Source organism: Podarcis erhardii, assembly GCF_964252035.2.
Source record: "Podarcis erhardii genome assembly, chromosome: 6".
NCBI classification, from domain to species: Eukaryota; Metazoa; Chordata; class Lepidosauria; order Squamata; family Lacertidae; genus Podarcis; species Podarcis erhardii.
The window spans coordinates 62,578,825-62,599,405 of NC_138510.1; the positions used below are offsets into that span (position 1 = coordinate 62,578,825).

Below are 20,581 nucleotides of genomic sequence, written 5' to 3' on the forward strand. Positions count from 1 at the left end.
CCCCAACCCCAAACTAGGTAAGATATTATTAGCATTTTACTATATATTTCTATATTATACTTGTTGGAATGCCAGCTCCCTACTCGCTCCAGTCATCTTCTTCATCATTTTATTATTCACAAAGTCAATGCTCTAGGCGCTGTACAGTTTTGTGTAAGACATCGCTCATTCCTGCCCACAGACTCTCAATTCTGTCACTATGCTTTGCTAGATGAGACATGGTTTTCAGCCGTGTCTCATTTCCTTTGTCACTCTCCAACTACCATAATTCCTAATGCTGTCGCAGCCCACACTCTTGAATTGAAAAGGATCTTGTGGAAGCCAAGAATATGTCTCTGGTGGTGTGGCCCCCACCACTAGCTGAAGTTCCTTTCAGGTAGTCTGGAAGTAGCAGTTAAAATTCCCTTCTAACGTTTGCAAATGTCCTTGCTTTGATTTCCCTTGTCATTTCAACATTTCAGTAAGGAACGTTGCAGAGAGGTTCTTCAGCTGGATCGGAAAGCACTTGTGAAGCTGCACTGCGAGCTGGATCATAGATGGGAAATGAAGACATCTATACCCTCAGGGCCAAGACAATATAAAACATAAATTCAATTGTATCCTTACTTCAAAGTGAGTCCCTTGGAAATCAGTGCAACAAAGTACACACAGGGTTAAGCTATGTAAGAATTTCTTCCATAAGAGCCATCATACACAAATGAGATGGCTAACTAGCTTGAGTGCAAATCGGCCCTTCTCTCAAAAATGTTTCTCTTTATGCTCAGGCAGGTGTTTCTCTTCTTGGGAAAGTCACCAAGTTCTGATGGGTGCTAGTATGTGTGTGGGACCTGCTACCACAAGAGAATAGATTAGACCAGTGGTTTCCAATTGGGGGTCCGTGGCACCCCCACCCAGTGGTCCGTGGCACCATTCACATATCAAAAGCTACTATAGAGAAATCAAAATTTCCAAAAGTCCATGGCTTGGCTTTTGAAAATTGGGGCCCGCAGTTCTTAGCTAAGTGGGAACCACTGGACTAGACCTAATAATTCCGTACTTTTAACCAACCTTAAAAAGATCATTTATCAATCTCCTCACCAGAATTGCATAGAGGTTTATAGTTGGAGGCAGTATGATTCTGAATACTAGCTGCTGGAAATTGCAGGAGGAAAGTGTGCTCTTGTGCTCGGGTCCTGCTTGTGGATTTCCTGCAGCCATCTAGTTGGGCACTGTGAGACCAGGATGTTGGACTAGCAAGGCCAGTGGCAGATCCAGCAGGCTTGTCTTGTGTTAATGATCAGAAAGTACAGAAGCCTTAGGAGCTGTGTGGTTAAATCAGGATATATTTCCGAGCATCTCTGGCAGCTGTTTTCCAACTAGACTACATTTTTTATCCGCTGTTCTTTGACAGGCACCCCTGTTTCCTTCCCCCATCTTCATTAACAGCATGTCCCAAATGTACATGAAGTTAGAGTGAGATAAACAGATCAGGACCTTCATCTAAGGCTTCTAATAGCTGTGCATTCAAATTGCCTGAACTTTGCCACTAACAGAGGAGCCCAATAATCTACTCTGCACAGTTTTTCCTGCAAGTGTCAAGAACCATTAACGTAAGCAGTTGCTGTGGCTTTGGGAAAACTAATCATGCTGCAAGCCCCGTCCCCACAGCCAAAAGAGCCCAGATGGAGCACGTAATGAGGCCTCCAAATTACTTTTGGGTGTCTCCTTCCCTCCCTTACCCTTTTTAATGGGAAAACTACCATCATAATTGGACATGACAGCTTCTAAATACCAAGTCCCAGGAAGGAGGAAAATATTTGCTCTCGCTTTTATTCAGTGACACAAGTTCAAACTTTTAATAGTGAAATATATATCCTTGTTTATCCTGAATAGCAGCAAATGGTGTGATGTGGAGGAAAAGAAGCCCTGATCTAGATTGCAACACACTATCTGGGTGCATTTTAAAAACACCCCTCTTTAAAATACATGCTAAACTTATTTTGGTCAAAGCATGCCAGTTTGGGTGTATCCATTACAGTTCTGTGGTGGAATTGCTCTGCAAATATGGGTAAGTCCTCTCTAGCCTAGTTCTAGCATGTCTATTCCAAAATAATTCCCAGTGAAACTTATTTCCTAGAAGCCATGTTTAGGATGATATCCTTTCAGAGTTTTGAGGAAGACCAGTGCTATTCATGTAATTCCTGCTGTGTTCAATGGAACTTACTCCCAGGTAAATGTGTGTAGAATGCAGCCTCTGTTTCTATGGATGGCTTTTACCTAACATTCTGAAGAACAGCTGTATGTTTTAAAAAACGGGCATCAGCCATTGCTTCTTCAACCCTGAATCCTACATGTAACCTGATACCTGCAAGCACTCAGCAGTCTAATTCAGTCTTCATCTTCAGACTTCATCTAAATGCAGACCTCAAGGCTTCAACATCCAGCCTAAGTTTAGGATGTAGTTTCCTTTTGTTGCAGGGTGGGGTCTGACCCACCCAGTTTGGGTAACATATAACCTGATAAAAAGAAATCTAGAAAAATCTGAGCTATTTTGTGACATTTTGGTTGGCTCTGATAACTATATTGCCCAACAGTGGATTTTGGAATAAATATTTCTCAAATCAAAAGGTGAGTGGTGTTATCAATATGCTGGAACCATATCTAAACAACAGCATACCCCTTTCCAATTTTTCACCCTTTATTTTGGACTTTAAGCAGTACTTAATGTGTGGGTAGCTTTCAGTAAAACCTTCGTGTGAGAACTTCAGTGGTCTGTGAAGCTTTGCTTAGTTTTCTATTGAGCAAGATCAAAACATATTCCAAAGTGTGAGCCACAATTAACAGAAGTGAAATTCTCTGGGAAAAGGAGGAGTGCAATTTCAGTTAGGAGTATCGCCCTTTTCTCTAGCTCATACGAAAATAATATTTCCATCTCTTCCACCTTATTCCCTACTTTGTAGAAAGATGCATTTAGTAGAGGCTGCCAACATGGTTCATAGCCTGTAGAGGTCACTGTGGTCCTTAAAGAACTCGAATTTCAGGCCTTTGCATGTGATACACTTTATAAGAACACAAGAACAAAAGTCCTGCTTTTGTCCAACATTCACAAAGACCAACCAGTTGTTTATGGGAAGCTCACAAGTAGGAGAGTTTCACAAAAGAAATCTGCTCATGTTTTCCAGCAACTAATATGCCTCTGACACTGGAGCCAATGTATTACTATTATTATTAATTTTGCCCACACTCTAGGGTCCAGAGTGAGTTACTTACAACATTAAAGCACAATACAGTGGTACCTTGGGTTAAGAACTTAATTCGTTCTGGAGGTCTGTTCTTAACCTGAAACTGTTCTTAACCTGAAGCACCACTTTAGCTAATGGGGCCTCCTGCTGCTGCCGCGCCGCCGGAGCACGATTTCTGTTCTCATCCTGAAGCAAAGTTCTTAACCCGAGGTAATATTTCTGGGTTAGCAGAGTCTGTAACCTGAAGCGTATGTAACCCGAGGTACCACTGTACTGAAAACAGTTTAAAACAACTTACATATTGCCACTGTGACAAGTAGTCCTTGATAGACCCATATTTCACAAATTCACTGAACCCCTCTTTAAAATCTTTCCCAGCTGGTTGCGGCCTCGTGGTAACAAATTAACTATATGATGTGTGAAGAAGCATTTCCCTTTATCTGTCCTGCAACTCCCAGCTTTCAACTTAATTGGATGACCACAGGCTCTAGTCTTATGAGAGCAAAGAAGAAAAACTTCTCTCCATCCACTTTCCTCCCCCTCCCACATCATTTTATAGACCTCCATCAAATCCCTCCTTATTCAGCTTCCCACCCCCGCAAACCTCAAAAGCTCCAAACATTGTAATCTTTCCTCACCATCTTTTGGTGGCCTCTCAGTGACTGGGCACTGGCTGGCAACCAGGAGCCAAAATTTACAAGAGGCTGTGGAGGACACCTGAGAGACAGGAGAGACTAGCAGGCAGAAGTGGATTAAAGCATTATGCTAAAGCAGATTATGGGCTTCTTACTTAGAGTTGCCAGCCAATTAAATAAATCTAAGCCAATGAATGCTATGATTCTTAATTGACTGAATGATTCAACTTTCATCAAGGGTAGTTTTTCAAGGCAGCATCTTGGCAGCTCGACTGCTTCCATGATAAAATACTGGGCTTTTCATTGGCACTGTGAGAACAGGATGCTGGACTAAATGGGCCACTGGCCTGATCCAGCAGCCTCTTTTATGCATACACTAGGCAATAATAATATAAAAGTCTATTTCACAACTAACGGGGGTTACTATTTTACTGGGTTTTTAAAACCAATTAATCTACTAAAAGTTGTAGCGCTAGACTCTATGCATCATTGACCCATAACTCTGCTTGCCTCCTAGTTACTTGACTTGACTAGTATTCACAAATACACAGAGAGCCTGCACAAATGCAGGCCTGTCCACCTATTCACTTGCACAGCTTCCCTCCTTCAAATTCACCTCACCTCATCTTCCACAGCACAGACAGAACTCTGTTCTATATGGATGTCCAGATCAGAAACTCAAAACTTTCTGGAGACAAAAATATATGAAGGATCCTTTGACTTCCCCTACCTTTAGGTAAGTTCTTCAGGGCAACTTCTTCCTGAATGAGTTTCTCTCTACAGTACTTGCTGGAAAAAGCACGGATCACTTTTACCACCTTTTTACCTATTATTATTTCCTTCCAGTAAGAATCTGGTCATTTCCTCCCAGGTTTGTGCAGTCAGAATGTTCAAAGTTGCCAGGAATCTTAGCTTTGTCCAGGCAACTATTTCTCTATATACTCTGTTTAGAGGAGATAAAGGTATATTTAATATACCTGAGCAGTTGATTTTGTTAAGACCATTAAAGCTATGAGGTTTTGTTGCATAATGATACAGGAATCTAAAATGTTGCCGCTGCAGAAAAGGCATATTGTAGATTTGATCAAAATGTTTACACATCTTGTTACTTTGGTAAGTAGACATTTATTCACCCCTGGGGACTAACAGTGTTCTAAATAAACAGAAGCAGCATCCCCAATAACACTTCCATGGCAACCGTTGTGATCCAGTGTCAGTAATTTGATCACTGGAACCACTGTGATGAAAGAAGGGGAACTTTTCTTTGGGGCGGAGGGGGGTGCAGTTGTTTACTCAGTTTGTCTAATTCCTGATTTCAGCTTCTCTGTCTAGCCCAAATAAATAAAAGGGTAATAGAAAGGATTGCAAATAACACCTAGTCTAGCCAATAGAACTGTTAAGGGGAAAAAATGCACTTTTGTTTTCTTTTGTAAGGGCTCCTTTAGCAAATTTGCAAATATGCACCCATTTTCTCTTATGCAAAGCTAAAAATAGTTCCAAAAGTGCTCTGGACCTTGAAGAAAGGGGACTCCTTATCATGAGTATTCTTGAAAGCCATTATCAGCACTGCTGCAATACTGGTTATGGTACTAGATTTCAGCTTTTTCAAAGTACTTATTTAAAGTGCTGCAAAAACTTCCAGAACCAGTTCTTCCTGTGACGATGGCAGGACTTACAATGTGAATGTAAGTACAGTCGTACCTTGGAAGTCAAACAGAGTCCATTCCGGAAGTCCATTCAACTTCCGAAACGTTTGGAAACCAAAGTGTGGCTTCTGATTAGCTGCAGGAACCTCCTGCAGTCAATTGGAAGCCGTGGAAGCCCCGCCGGACGTTCGGCTTCCAAAAATACCGTAGTTTGCAAACCGGAACAGTCACTTGCAGCATTCGGGAGCCAAAACCTTTGGCTTGCAAGGCGTTTCGGATGCAAGGTACAACTGAACAATGATCACTGACAACTCTGAAATACAGCCATCAACCCTCTAAACCAGGTGAGCCAGCCACCTCAGGATGCACAAGGGCAGCAGATCTGTATGTAGATCTTTCTTCCCCTTCTTATTCCCAATGTAGATCTTCACTGACCTTCCCTGGTGGGGGAGAGGGGGAACCATTTTGCAGTTTGTCTCAGGTGCCAAAATGTCTTGGACCAACCCTGCTCTAAACTAATGTGCATAGACAGACTTTAAGAAGCTCAGTGCTGGGAGTAAAGAGGCCAAAATCTCCCTGTATGTGGTAAGCAACTTCTAAGTTCAAGAATCTCTGATCAGGATGAAAGATGCATCAGGGGAGAACAGGGAACTTAACCCTTCCCCCCCCCCACTATTTCCTGTTTCAGATTATACAAACCAAGCTTCCCCCTGCAGAATTCCAAATTGGGCATGAAAGCGGTTCTCCTGATCTTTATAGATCAGGATTCCAAATAACAACACATACTTGGTATTCTGCAGACAGAAATCCACGGGGGGAGTTGCAGGTGGGGAAATATTATGTAACCCCTCCCCTGCCACTTCTCTGATCTCTGCTGTTCCCTCTGGAAGCCACATTTCAATATTTGTTGTCCTGATAATGTTACACGCCTCTGCCTATAGTATCTAGCGTAGACCTCAGTTTTCATGTGTTGAGACATTTAATTGAAAATGTCACTATGTTAAAAGCATGGCTGCTGTCAAAATGCACCTCTAGAGAGGGCTAAAATAACCTTCCATACAGTGGGATCTAAAGCAACCAGATGCTTGTCAACTGAATCTACCTTAGGTGCGTCTGTGTGTCTAATTTTAAGCAAAGGACAAAACCAAACCTGCCTATAAATGTATGAGTTGCTAGTCCCAGCCAGCAAGATGTTAAGCTAACACGTATGAGGCCCAGGTGCTCATCAGTTTCCTTGTGGTTACAGCTGTTCCCCAGTTGTTGTGGATATGCAGTTGGCATTGTTTTGCCATTATCCTCTGAGCAGCTGAACAGTAGAAGATTGTACGGAAGAACAGAAGGGCAGCATGTACTCATTTCGCTGTTGAATTCAGTGCTTTGTTCTCTGTACTTATCTCCCGTCCCAAAGGGCTCATCCTGATATGAAGCAACATGCAAAACGATTAGAAATTATAATACTCCATAACTAAAAGTAAAATCCAGGTACCCTCCTTTTTTAAAAAAGAAAATGCAATCAGTTCTGATTTTTGAAAAAGGGAGACGCTCCCTTGTTGGCTCCCTTCTTTAGTTCACATCAGAAATGGGATACATCCTTGCAAAAGGCAGGTACCTCTTCGACTGACACATCATTAAGTCAGCAGTGCAAACAGCGAGGCTCATAGTGGAAGTGGTGGTGAAGAAGGATTTGGGGTTAGTGAAGGTGACAAGCAAAGAACTGTCCCATTAAACAAGCATGTCAAATCTTCCAAAATAATCCTGCATGCTACACATGCAGGGTCTGGGGGATACAGAAGTATTCGGCTTTGAGTCTACTTTCAATACTATGGGTGTAATTCAACATTATGTCTGCGCAAGCATATCAGCTTGCCAGATGGAATTATCCCCCTCTCCCCACATGCTTTTCTGGGGATTCTCCTGACCCCCCCCCTTCCCTCGAGCCAATGGAAGAGGTGCAGTGGGAGGATGGGGGAACCCCTGTTGAGCAAACGGAAGCTGTGATGGAGTTTGTTAGGTAAATCGTGCCCACTGTGTTCACCTTGGCCAGCAAGTCATTGCTTTTCCCACCTGCCTTGCCCCACCCTCCAGCCCTAGGTGCCTTCATAAGGGACCTGTTTCCAGAGGAAGAACTGATGAGAAAGATGCTCTGTTTGCCATCAGTGCGTGGCTTGTTTCACCTCTGATGCACCACCTCCAGCCTGAAGAACCTTCAGAAGAGAGTTGCTGCCATAGGCATTATGTGGATGTGTATTTTAATGAGCTGAAAAAAGTAAAAGATGATGAGTCATGATGGTGTGGAGGCTGTGAGTATGAACTTAATGCTGCTTAGTTTAGATTTTGGTTGCTAGACGTTGTTAATATTGTTGTATAGATTATAAATGCTGTAGTGATTTATTAAGCATAGAATATGACTTTTGCTTTAAGTGTGATGTTTAGCTTATTTTGTTAGTTTCTGCTTTGTTAATAGTGTTTTATAGATCATAATTGTTTCAGGGATGATTTATTAATTATTCTATGTGATTTATGTGATGTTGTATTATGTTCTATCATGTTGTTGTTGTTGTTGTTGTTGTTGTTGTTGTTGTTGTTGTTGTTGCTGTTGTTTAAGCCTATTTGGGATTCATTTGAATGAAAAGCGGCATAGAAATATAATCCATCCATCAATCTCTGTGCTATTTGCACCCCCATGTTGATAACCTACATAAGCTGGAATGTACATTTGAATTTTAAAGTAGCTCCCTTTTGCATGCCACTATACAGCATCAGCAGTGGTCACATATGAACATATTGGAGTTAGATCCAGATCAAGTCCACAATTCCATGCATAAATCTGGGAGCAACACACTGGGCCTTTCTTTTGAGTTAGCATGAATAAGATTGCTCTACACATTAGTTGCACTTAACATGCATCAAAATCAATGGGGCTTAAGTGGTGGCCAACTTTTCATGGTGATTTCACTTAGATCTTACTGCAACTAACCAACCCAAATAATCACACGATACACTTTCAATTTTTTTGTGGGAAAATGTCCTAATATGGGCTGTTCAATTTGATTTCTTCATTTTCAGTCTGCGCAAATATGCATTGCAATTAGTGCTGCTGGTTATTTTGTTGCTAAGGGTACACACACACACTACTTTCCAGTTCCCCTTGTAGCACTGCGAGGCAAAAGTTAACATAGCCCACATGTTCACTTCTTTCCTGACACAACAAAGGGGGAGGGAGAGCAGAGAAAAACAATTTGTCATTTGTGCTTCCACTGACTATTGCAATTCAGGTCAATCGGTCTGGATGCCTGAATGGGGCAAGAAAGATTGCTATAGGCAGAAATGGGTCAGTAATAGCTGAATGCTTTTCAAGCTGCACATAGCCTTTGCATTGGACACACGTTGCATGCTTATTTTAAATTATTTCACAAAACGTAGCAATTCCCATCATGCTGACACAGATCATAGGCAAACTTGTTGACTGTTTGCAAACACCCTTAGTTGACTTAGGAAGTTTCTTCTGTCTCTGTTTTAGTCACTATGACAAAACCTTTGACATGCCTTGACAAAAGCAGCAGCTTAGTGTGTGTTTGTTTCATAAAATTGCTATATAGCTCAATTGTAGAAGAAAAAAAGGAACCTCAACGTGGTTTACAAAGAACATAAAACAATAAAATTATCACTAAATATTTTTTACAACCATAATCTAAAACATACAGAAAGTTAAAACTTCAATAGAATAGACTAAAGCAGATCAAAACACATATAAACTTTCTAAACATCTCGGTAGGTTTGTTTAAATATGAATGTCTTCATCAGGCAACAAAAAGAATACAGTGAATACTGTCTGATTTCAATAGGCAGGGAGTTCCAAAGTGTCAGTGGTGCCACACTAAATGACCAAGTTCTTGCAGAGGCAGTGTTTTGCTCAAGTGCTATTTAAATCAAATACATTTACATTTCCTTACATTTATGTCCCACCTTTCTTCCATCATGAAACGCAATGAGCTATGCATGTGGTTCCTAGGTCTCATCTCTAGTTATCCCATCCCAGACTTGCCTGAGTATGCCTTGGGTCTCACAGGGTATGCCTTGGGCCATATTCCGGGGGCAGTGCTGCATCACCACTGCCCTCTAGCAGCGCATTGTGCTAGAGTGGTCACATATGCAGCATATGACTATGTCACCAGTGGCCTCAGCCTACCAGATCTACTGTACTGGCAGCACACAGCATTAATACGTAAATCAAATGGAGTGGGATGCCTACTCAGAGCTGGGAAACATGCACCAAAGAGCCCTACAATACCATTTTCAGCTATGGAAATGGAAGCACAGGGTAGGGGGAAAGTATCTTGGACATTTAAAATAATGGGGACAGAATGCATAGCTTCTCTATTGACTGTTTCTTGAATGGAAACAGTTGTGCAGCTACCGATCTGATTTTAGAAAGCTTGGACAGTCAGTCAGGAGAGTGTTGTGGCAAATTGCAATGCAATGTGCAGACTGAAAATGAAGAAAACAAATCGAACAGCCCATATTAGGACATTTTCCCACAAAAAACCTGAAAGTGAATCGTGTGATTATTTGGGTTGGTTAGTTGCAGTAAGATCTAAGTGAAATCACCATGAAAAGTTGGTCACCACTTAAGTCCCATTGATTTTGATGCATGTTAAGTGCAACTAATGTGTAGAGCAATCTTATATGGTGCAAGTGAGGGGTGTGAAGGGAAAGGGCAGCTGCTAATTCCAATGGCCGGTTGCATCTGCCCCAGCCTCTAGATGCATTGTGCTATAAGTTAGTTTTTTGTGATGAGTGAATGGCATAGAGTTCTGCATCTTTAGTTTTCTGCAACACTTAGTCCCAGTTTGGATTTGAGATAGCAATAAATATTTTCACAAAGGCCTAATTTCCTTATGCAAAAGAGCAGTTGAGCAATCCCTCCCACACTTTCCTTTCCTTACCGGCTATTGCACATCCTACCAGAATCCAATTAGATCCAGATGTTTGGGAGTTTGTGTTTGTCTTCCTCCCCACCCCCCTTTTGCAACTTCACCTAATATATCTGACTGGTATGGCAAAAAAGCTGAACGACCACAAGGCTTAATTTGTGGAAATCCATTTGTGTAGGCAACACATTTGCTCTCATCCTTAACAAAGCAGTTAATCAATATATGGCCCCAAAATAAATTAAAAAATTCTGCGATGTTAGTAGATTCCACCATCTGATGAGGCGATGCTTAACTAAACACTTTATTAATCTGATTTTTAGAGAGTGTTCAGATATAGCAGTCGTCTGATGGAGCAACATCCCTTGATGTTCCATTAGTGGTAGTTTAGAACATCTGTTAATCTTGCGGTGATAACTGAAGTCATTTTCTCCTGCCCATAAATCTAAATATAGGATCCCAGGATGCAATTTGTATGTTTTCTGGAACCCCACAAAAGAGATCAGAAGCACCTACAGAATTTTGACTTATCTGTCCTGCCCTTCATCAATCTTTGGAGGAGAAGACTAGATAAACTAGACTACGGTTGAAACCCATGTGGCATGAATTTGTGCCAAAGCCATTTGTATCTGCAAGAGGATTCTGGCTCTACCCTGTTAATTGGATTAAGGCTGGTTTGAAAACTTACTCTGACAATAGCTGAAGATTGGGCTTAGTCTGAATTCAGTTCTTCAGATAACTGCATATTCGACAAAACAGGCTTATTTTTTATTTTTTTTATTTTAGCAATTGAATTAATTTGTGCTGAACTGCAAAAACTCTTCACTGACTTTAGCACTCCATATTGAGTAAGCGCAAATGATGAGCAGGTCTCTGGGAAATTAGAAGATTGTGTGTATGGCTGTTTATCAGAGGTAATGCATCAGCCTGAGCTACCCTTTGGCTCTGTGTACTTGGGTACCAGGCAGCAGATGAAACAAGAAGATAGGCTTTGAAATATAAATGGAAAGGATCTTGGACAAACAACAACACTGTATGTTTACTAAGGCTTACTAAGAAGTAGTAAGCCACTTACTATGGAGTAGGTCCCATTGAACTTAATGGGAGTTACTTCTGAGTACATATGCAAAGGATCACACTGCTGAATAATGCTGTTTGCAGGTTTTAATTATTTGGCTTTCCGGAACACTGGTCTGTGTATTAGGTGGTGGGCCACATTGGCTATCTAGTGTATGAAGGTCCAACAAAGGAAGGTGAATTCCCCCCCCCCCAGCAATACCATAATGAAAAGTTTGTTGAAAATTCTTCATATCTAAAGTTTGCAAATATTTAATACATACACCTTCTACTCTGAAAGCAAATCAGGAGACAGTGACTACAAATTTACACACACACCCCTCCACATGCTGTGAAGCTACAAGCATTAAGTTGCTCTGTAATTATAATGCCTCAAAGAAGAAAGTTTTATAATAGCAGTTTTCTGACTCTCAGCTATTAAAATCCATGGCACAAAATGAAAGAACATGATTCTAAACAACCCTGAGCTTTTAATTCTGCTCTGTAGTAAAGGCAAAAGCTTTTTTTCTGAATTGTGCTGATGTAATTGAAATAGTCAAACATTTGGAAAAACTGTAAACATTTTTTGCTGCTCCCAACTGGTAAGAAACCTTTACCATTTGTCCTTAAATTTTACTGACACATTTCAAAAGCGCCTAACAGCTGCTATTCTAAAGGCTGGAATCTTATAAAATAGTAACCTCACTTGTTTAATCTAACTGATTTATGGAACTTAAATGCTGCTTTCCAATTCTGCAAGGAAGACTTCTTTGGACACATTTTAATTATCCCAAATGACTTTCTTTGCTCTGTTCTATTTTGAAATCTCCTGGATAAACAATCTAACCAAGTTGACTGTCACTGTTCGCCTAAACCAGCTAGTAGCTCGGGTGTAATTGTTATGCTGGATAACATTTGAAGTTAACATTAGGGTGGTGGTCTTCATGCATTTCCTTTCAAAATAAAATATGCAAACAAAAAAAGGGATTAAAATGCACTCTTTTCTATATGCTAGTTTTATTTCAAAATATATGTTTATTGGAATGTTGTTACCACTTCTCCACCCTAATGAAGGTTGCAGTTTAATAAATGTTAATCAAAATTTAGAAGATGATTTAGAGGAGAGTCTTTTCCAGCACATTCCCCCATAGATAATATATAGGGGGCTGCATGATAATGTCTGCAGGGCCAGAGGCAAAAGTAGGCAGAGTAATGCATGAGATTCTGACCTTTGTACAGTAGGCTATGTTCCAGCCACACAAGTCAGAGGTTGCTACATTCGCACACAAACCTCCCAATCCAGGCAAACAAGAGTATTACAATTTAGGGGCCCATTCCAGTAAAACAAAAGGTGCTTAAGATAGGTGTAAAGCTGAGCTAGTGAGGGGTGTGGTTTTGGGAGCCCCAAGAGATGGTGGGGGAAGAGCATGCAATTCCAGGGGTTGGGTTGCTCCTTGTGCCCCTGCTGTTCAATACTGGAGCAAAGAATACTTGAATGAAAGTTTAAACCCCAAGAGTGCAGGCATGTGGTGTTTCATTCATTCATTCATGCATTCATTCTCTCTCTCTCTCTCTCTCTCTCTCTCACACACACACACACACACACACACCATTCATTTTAACTCAGGTGTACCGTAAATTGCTCCCTGTGCCCTTTTAACACAACCATCAACTTGAAAACAACAAAATATGGGAGAGGATTTAATATCGCAGAACCACCAAGCCCAGAATAATGCCTAAGAGTATGCAGTAAAACAGATTAAGGGGGAAAGTTTTCCGTTTTTTAGAATACCCCTTTGAAGCAAACTGTGACCTCAGAAAACAAAGGTGTGTGTTTTTGGACAAAAACTGCAAATAGACAACAGATAAGGTGTATTTAAAGAACAGTCAAAAGTTTTGGAAAGCCACTTTGTCACATACTATATAAAGTGAAAGAAACATGAAAAGAAACATAAAATCATGCAACTGTTTCTCAAATGGAAAGGTAAGTGATACATGTGCTGGAAGTTGGGAGGGAATTTCTCAGTCTGTTTAAAGAAGCATTATATAATGCTTCCCCGCCCGCCCCCCCATTTAATGACCCCCCATTGCATCATTTAACCTTTACATGTTTCTAGCTTCACATTTGGCTTATTATCACCTGAGAAGAAACTACTAATTCTGAGTAGTTTGAGGGTCTCCAAATGAGAAGGGTGTCAGTGTACATCTGAACGGATTTTTTAAAAAATGTTCCTCCTTTTATAATCCAGAGAACAATAACAGGAAAGGGATTAATAGGAGAGGATGGAGGATTAAAAAGAGTCTGCTTCCCCCCCCCCAATCCCTTATTTCTGTTCCTTGTTTACAAATCTTGAGTGCTGCTCACCAGATGACTGACTGTATCTCACCACAGCAAAGCCAACATTATTTCAAATGGTCACATCAGTTTCTAAGATCCCAAGCCCTCAAGATTATACACTTCTTCCATTGTTTCCGCTTGATGCAAGGCCCCCCCCCACTCTTTAGAAGAGGCTTTTCCTTTTCATTCTTATAAACTTCAATTAAGAAGTTGATGGCTCTCACATTTCAGAGTGTATGACCCAGCGGACGTTGCACTTTTTGCCTTTATTCATTCGGAGAGCAAAATGAAATTCAGTCTACAGCGGCTGACTGAATATATTCTCTCTGACATTTCTGCTGCAAAACAGAGCAGTACCTGAGGGCTTCAAACACAGCGGGGAGCAAAACTTCCAAGTCTTGTAGAAATCAAATAGCAAGACTTTGTGATAACTTAAACCCTTTTATTAAAAAAAAGTAAAAAGTTATCAGCTCAGATATCTCTGGATTGCAACTGTAACTGAAAACCTCATGTTTCCACTGCTAATAAACAGAAATAACATTTCTCATTCAAGGGGCAATAATGAATATAGAAATAATTTCACCCCCCCCAATCCACTTTTGAAAGAATGGTATCCCATGTCTCACCCAGCTATAGAACAATGATGTAATTATTATCTTAACTTACAGAATAAATATTTTGGACTGGACTCAAGGGCCAGAATATATGTGTGTGAATGTTGTAGCTAGCCTTGCTTTTTAAGAGGGGGTAGCTCATTCAATGGCCTTGAGCCAGTCACCGTTTTGCAGGAATTATGGTGATCTCTTTTACAGCATTACTTTCAGAGTGGTGAGCGTTCCAGAAATGGTAATGGAGTATGTGTGGAAAGGGTGCAATGCTCCTTGTATCTCACTGGTGCTTGTGCGATAGCTATGCTTGGTGAAATGGGATGCTTAAAGTGTTACAACATTGTTTTTATTTGTAGGAGTTAGGGGCAGCAGTACACCACATGATAGTGTTTTATTAAAGTTTCATAGCACAGAGCGTAGTGAAAAGTGTTTTTAATTCTATTTTTTGTTTTGCACATGGTGTGTGCACAGCCTTAAACATTTGGCAGCTGCACTTTTTCTTGCTGCACATTGCCTCCATGGTTATTCTCCCTTTCCTTCCAGTTCCAGAAGCGTGTTTGACAAAGAATGAGGAATCTTTCTACTAAATCAGGCATGTCCAAAGCTCAACAACTGTGGGGTAAAAAAAGGTCAACAACTTTGGTTGGCCCTTTGGTCGGCCCTCACAGCTCTTCACTTTATCAAATCTGGCCCTCTTTGAAAAATGTTTGGACACCACTTACTAGATGTTTTGGGGAAAATGTCCATAAATTACACTATTTATTAGTATAATTGGAAAGTATGAAGCGGGAGGCATATTTTGGAAGGAATATACAGACATTCTTGCAATGTGGTTGTAAGCCCATGTGACCAACAAATGTGCAATGTCATCTATGGGAAGCCAATTTCTCACATTGCAACATTTGCTTCCACATAGTTACATTCACTTTACAAATTATTCCCAGATAGTATTCTTATTATTATCATCATTTTTTAAAAAAAACAATTAAAAAGTAGTCTGTCATGCATAATTTTTCTTACTGGAATTAATTAAGGAGATCAACTACAAAACTGTTTGTTGTTTCAGAAAAGAATGTTGGAATACACAATTCTAAGGCTTTTCCTACATAGTTTTTTTCCTCTGATAGTTTTATAAGGTCTCAGTGAATTCCAGTAAATTATATATGAGAAAACTAACCGCTATACCAGGGTCTGCCTTTGTCTGAGACCCCATCTTTTTGATACATTTAAAGCAATATCATATGATTTAAAACAGTCATGGCATCCACCAAAGAGCCCCAGGAAGGAGGAACTCTAGTTTGTGAAGTGTGCAAAAAATTGTTAGGAGACTAACAGAGCTACAATTCTCAGAGTAGTTTAATCACCAATCCCTCTTTCTAGGGGACTCTGAGAATTGTAGCTCTATAAGATGAACAGGGTTCTCCTACAAACGCTCAGCACCCTTAACCAACTACAGTTTTCAGGATCCCTTAGGGAAGCTATGACTAGCAGAGCCTTCCAAACTTTTCATGCTGGTGACACACTTTTTAGACATGAAACATTTTGCCACACATTAATTCAGTTTTACTAGCAAACCGGATGCTAAACAAACCCCTTTCCAGTTCTGGGAGGAGCCCAGGGAGCATTCACACGACACACCTACACACTGCAGCTGACACACTAACCTGTCATGACACATGGTTTGGAAAGCTCTGATTTAAAGTGTTAGGATACTGCTTTAAATGTATAGTGCAGGTGGGGTCTCAGTCTTACTTATTCTATATCATTACAGAGTTATTTGGATATCTGATATTTTAATTATCATTATTTTTTTAACTGGGTCTCGTTTTGTTACTTTCTACTACTTCCCAGGTTTACACTGCTTCACTGGGCTTGTCTTCCTGTAAGACACACTGAATTCAATGGACCTTCCTCCAAGGTAAGTGTATATCGAATTGCAGTCTCATTTGGTTTTCAGCTCTTCCGCTGTAGCATGCCACAGGCTTTCTGATTGTTGAGAGTTAAGGGGAAAATAGCAAAAATATTTGTGTTGACTTCAGAATGCTGCAGATTAAGAGCAGATGTATTCCCCAAGCATGTGTTTCAGCTTTCATTGATGTGCTCTGAAGAACATTCTGTAGGCCAGGAAGTATATTGCATTTGCTAATTGTGGGCAGCTTGGCAGATGGGGAGCTAAAAATAATGTTTTTATGTTTTATTACTGTAAATTATTTTGTTCCGCCTCTCAAACAGAATATATCTGGTGCATTTAATCTATCGATCAGTTTTGCATTACACTTTTGCAATACTTTCCAACAGAGTTGTCATCAAGGCACCAGTCAACTTTCTGTGCTAAACCAATTAATAGCATATATTTCCACAATCCACCCTCCCCCCATCTTTCATGACTAAGAGACAGGGCCGGCCCACCTATGAGGCAAGGTGAGGTAACCACCTCAGGCAGCAGGATGCACAGGGGCAGCAGATACCAATGCAGATCTTTATTTCCTTCTTTTACCTGATGTTGATATTCACTCACCTGTTCTTCCCTGGTGGGGAGGTAGGCACCATTTTGTGGTTTGCCTCAGGGGCTAAAAGGTCTTGGGCAGGCCCTGCTAAGAGAGAATAGAATTAAAAGGAAGCACTAAGAGCACACTCCTAATTAAGGAGGAGGAGTGAAATAATAATATAGCGGTACCTCTAGTTATGAACTTAATTCGTTCTGGAGGTCCATTCTTAACCTGAAACTGTTCTTAACTAGAGGCTTTCGCTAATGGGGCCTCTTGCTGCCGCTGCGCCGCTGGCACACGATTTCCATTCTCATCCTGGGGCAAAGTTCTCAGTTTGAGGTAACTCTTCCAGGTTAGCGGAGTTTGTAATCTGAAGCGTTTGTAACCTGAGGCGTTTGTAACTCAAGGTACCACTGTAATGATAATAGTTGTGTATCCCTACCAAAGGACCCCTAGGCAGCAATTAGCAAAGTGTTAAAACAGTACCTTCAAAAAAAAAAAAAAAGGATGTATATTAGGGCTGCCATATTTCATAAAGTGAGAATCTGGAAACAAAAGTTGTTGAAATTTTGGGGGGGCAAAATCTCAAAAAAAAAAAGAGAAGATTTTGAGCTACTGTAAAGGAAATTCAACAAAATCTACACTTTTGGCATACATCCAGATTTTCCTGTACATTTAAGCAATTTTGCCCAAACACTGTTTCTGACGGCCAAATCCCAGCTTTATCTAGGAAATTCCAGACATATATCCTTCATGAATCTGGTCCTTTTTCTTGCCCCTGATGCAGCAGTGGAAATTGTCTCTAAAGGTGACAGACTTGGCTCAGGGGTTCAGTCCCCTGCTGCTGCTTCTTAGGTAAGCGACTCATCCAGTACCGGAAATGTTTTCAGTCAGCAATTTCAAACATGTTTTCCTGTACTAATAAGTTCCTCTACTTCAATTTACATCCTGATATGGGTGAGTAAACCTGATCCTCTTGTATCTATTTAAAATGATGTGTCAATAAATAGACAGTATTCTAGCTCAGATTTAGCTGCAGGATTTTGAGAATGTGATACTAGATACAGAGCCATAATGAAATGGATTGGGTTTTCTCCTGTGTTGCCACCCACTAGGTCCCTGTTAAAGGTTCTTTCCCCCCCTGTGGAGCATAGGTTGCCTCCATTTGTAGCAAGGCATAAGGCCTAAACCAGGGTTGGAGATCTTTTTCTGTTTGACAACAGCATTCCATTTTAGACAACCTTCTGGGGGCCATATTCTGGTGGTGGGCAGGGCCAGAGGGAAGTAGGCAGAGCAATTAATGTGAATTTTACTTTTGTAGACTAGTTTCTACACACACACACACACACACACACACACACACTTCTTTCTTGTCTTTCATCCAAGCAAGAGGCATTATCAGAGTTATTTTACACCCATAAAGACATTCAAAGAGAGTGTGAATGAAGCAAGACCAGTGAGAGGTATTGCCTGAATGCTAGAAAGAGGCCTTTAGGACTGCATTTGCTCCCCAGGCCTAAGGTTCCTCACCTTAGAGACTTCCAATAGGAAACGGCTTCTAGTTCTATTTCTTTTCCATCCACGTGTTTCATCCTGAGGCAGAATGTGAATGAGACTAAAAATGAATAGGGCCCCTGGGTCACATTATAATTTGAGGAGGCCCCAAAATATGTCATACTCCTAAAATGAGAGGAGCAGAGCTGCAAAGTATGGATAGGATTGCAGCTTAAATCAATTAACACAGCCTAAAATGTTTGGTAGGCATATTGGCATGCTCAAAGTAGCTTACTGACGGGGAACACTTAGAAGATATACCAGCCAAGAACCTAAACAAGAACTTTATTGTTCCTCTCCAACAAGAACAAAGCAGAAAAAGGAAAGTCTTGACTCCACCCAGAGTCAAATAAAGCCCAGTGCCATCCAGCGACCATGACGCTATCCATACACATATTATACTGTACCTCATTCTGCCTTCCTAACAAAACTTAACACCATGCCCCTGAGCAGGAGCGGACTACTTTTCTCTTGCTTCGGCCGGTAAAACCACAAACCCACTTTAGGTAAGTGCAGTCTTCTGTTAGCTTACTTTCATTTATTTTCCTGGTTGGCTCAAGCCATTTTGCTGCCTGAGGCAAAAGGGCAATATGGCGCGCGTAACCCCCCCCCCCATTACTCATACAGAAGCCAAGCAGACTGGCAGCTTGGTGAGGGAACAGCACCCCCCAGAGCAGCAGGTTAGCTTAGGGGGCGCAGGGCAGGCTGTGAGCACCCAGCTCTGTTCTTACCCCTCGCCTACTCCATCCATTGCCTCCCTCTGCCTAATAGCAGGACCTTCCCTTAGTTCCCTCAGCCTTTCCCATAAATCACGACTAGAGAGCTGTCCTTTTTTATTATTTTTATTTCCTTCTGTGCGGCCTTAAAACTAATTTTGAACGTGTGCGTGCTTTTCAAGTTAAACTCCCAAGTATTTCAGAGCCTAGTTGGGCCTTCTCACACAGACAGGGGGACGAGGGACTTCCCGCGCCGCTTTCCCGCGCTAACCCAGCAGGGGCCGCTGGTGAGCCGAGCACGAGGGCTGCCTCTCCGGCCGCCTCCAGCCAACGGGGCTGCCTCGGCCTGGGATGGGTCGGCCTGGAGCGCCGCTTTGGGGAAGTGACAAGCGGAGGAGGCTGAGAGCAGCGAGAGAGCGCGCTGGGAGCGGCAGCCACCTCGAGGCAGCCGGCTCCACAGCGCAGAACCCCGCGAAGGGGAAGGGGAAGGGCAGGGAAGCGGGGACGGGGCAGCCCAAGCGCCGTCCCAGCAGCAGCAGCAGCAGCAGCGGCGGCACCTCGGCTCAGGATCCCGTGGATGGTGGAGGGCGCGAGGGCAGGCGAGGAGAGCCGGCTCAGGGATGCCGCGCGGCTGGGAGAGGAGCCCTTTCCTGCTCCAGCTGCTCTTGTGGCTGCTGCACACGCGGAGCCTGGCGGAGCCCGCAGCCCAAGGTAAGAAGAAGCCAGGCCCCCGACCGCCCAGGCGTCGCCTCTTTCTCGGCGGGGCTGGAGGATGCGCCGGTTGGGGATTTCCACCCTCCCCTTCTTCTCCTCCTTTCTTGCTTCTCCTCCTCTGCCTTTGCCTCGGCGGCGCTGCAAATGCCTGACCTCCTGGCTCCTTTCTCTCCGTTCCTCCAAGTTGTTGCTGAGAGAGTTAGGGGGCGGTTTGTCCAAGCTGCGGGTTGCAGGAGAAATTCCGGAGTCTGTAAGGCGCTGGATCCGCCAATCCCGCTTGGATCCAGTGCAGATGAACAGGGGATCCCCCTGGTACACGAAATTCACCGCGGCATTAGGGTGCGAACCCACGCGCGCTCGCACGGGGAAGGGGTTTTCGTGGGGCGCCCCTCCAAATAAGTCTGCTGTGTGGTGAGGGTGATGGATGGTCGGATTCTGAGAACTTGGGGTTTATGGGAGCAAGGATTCCGCCTCTCCCGGAGTGTTAGAGCATAAGAGCCTGTCCGGGCCAGGAGTGTTGCCTCTGGACATGTGCAGAAAGCAGTTTCTCCCAGTGTGGGGAGAAGCGAAAACTAGGGTTTGAGTCCTGGTATGTGTCACTGCAAAAATGAACCTATAAGTCGTTTTATACGCACATACTTCCCTTTCCTACGATGCTCCTTCGTTCAAAGTG

The 20,581-nt window shown here is 42.2% G+C and overlaps 1 protein-coding gene and 1 long non-coding RNA gene across 3 annotated transcripts in view; one reads left to right on the plus strand and one right to left on the minus strand.

Annotated features, from left to right (window-relative positions):
* Positions 1-34: 34 nt before the first annotated feature.
* Positions 35-18,689, minus strand: LOC309344668. The gene is made up of 3 exons (XR_014157829.1): positions 18,455-18,689; positions 16,954-17,026; positions 35-560 (listed from the first exon to the last, which is right to left on the minus strand). It is a non-coding gene; the product is annotated as an uncharacterized lncRNA (long non-coding RNA).
* Positions 18,690-18,867: 178 nt separating this feature from the next.
* Positions 18,868-20,581, plus strand: part of ROR1 (receptor tyrosine kinase like orphan receptor 1) — a 158,389-nt gene continuing 156,675 nt past the window's right edge. Inside the window, exon 1 of one of the 2 annotated variants that reach the window (XM_081867150.1) lies at positions 18,868-18,984. Coding sequence is in view for 1 of the 2 variants with exons in the window: in XM_081867148.1 (XP_081723274.1) it covers positions 19,815-19,905 (91 nt within the window). In the remaining variant the exon portion in view is untranslated. Of the gene's footprint in view, positions 18,985-19,185; positions 19,906-20,581 lie in introns of those variants that run through there. The other variant, XM_081867148.1, reaches the window with a different exon arrangement.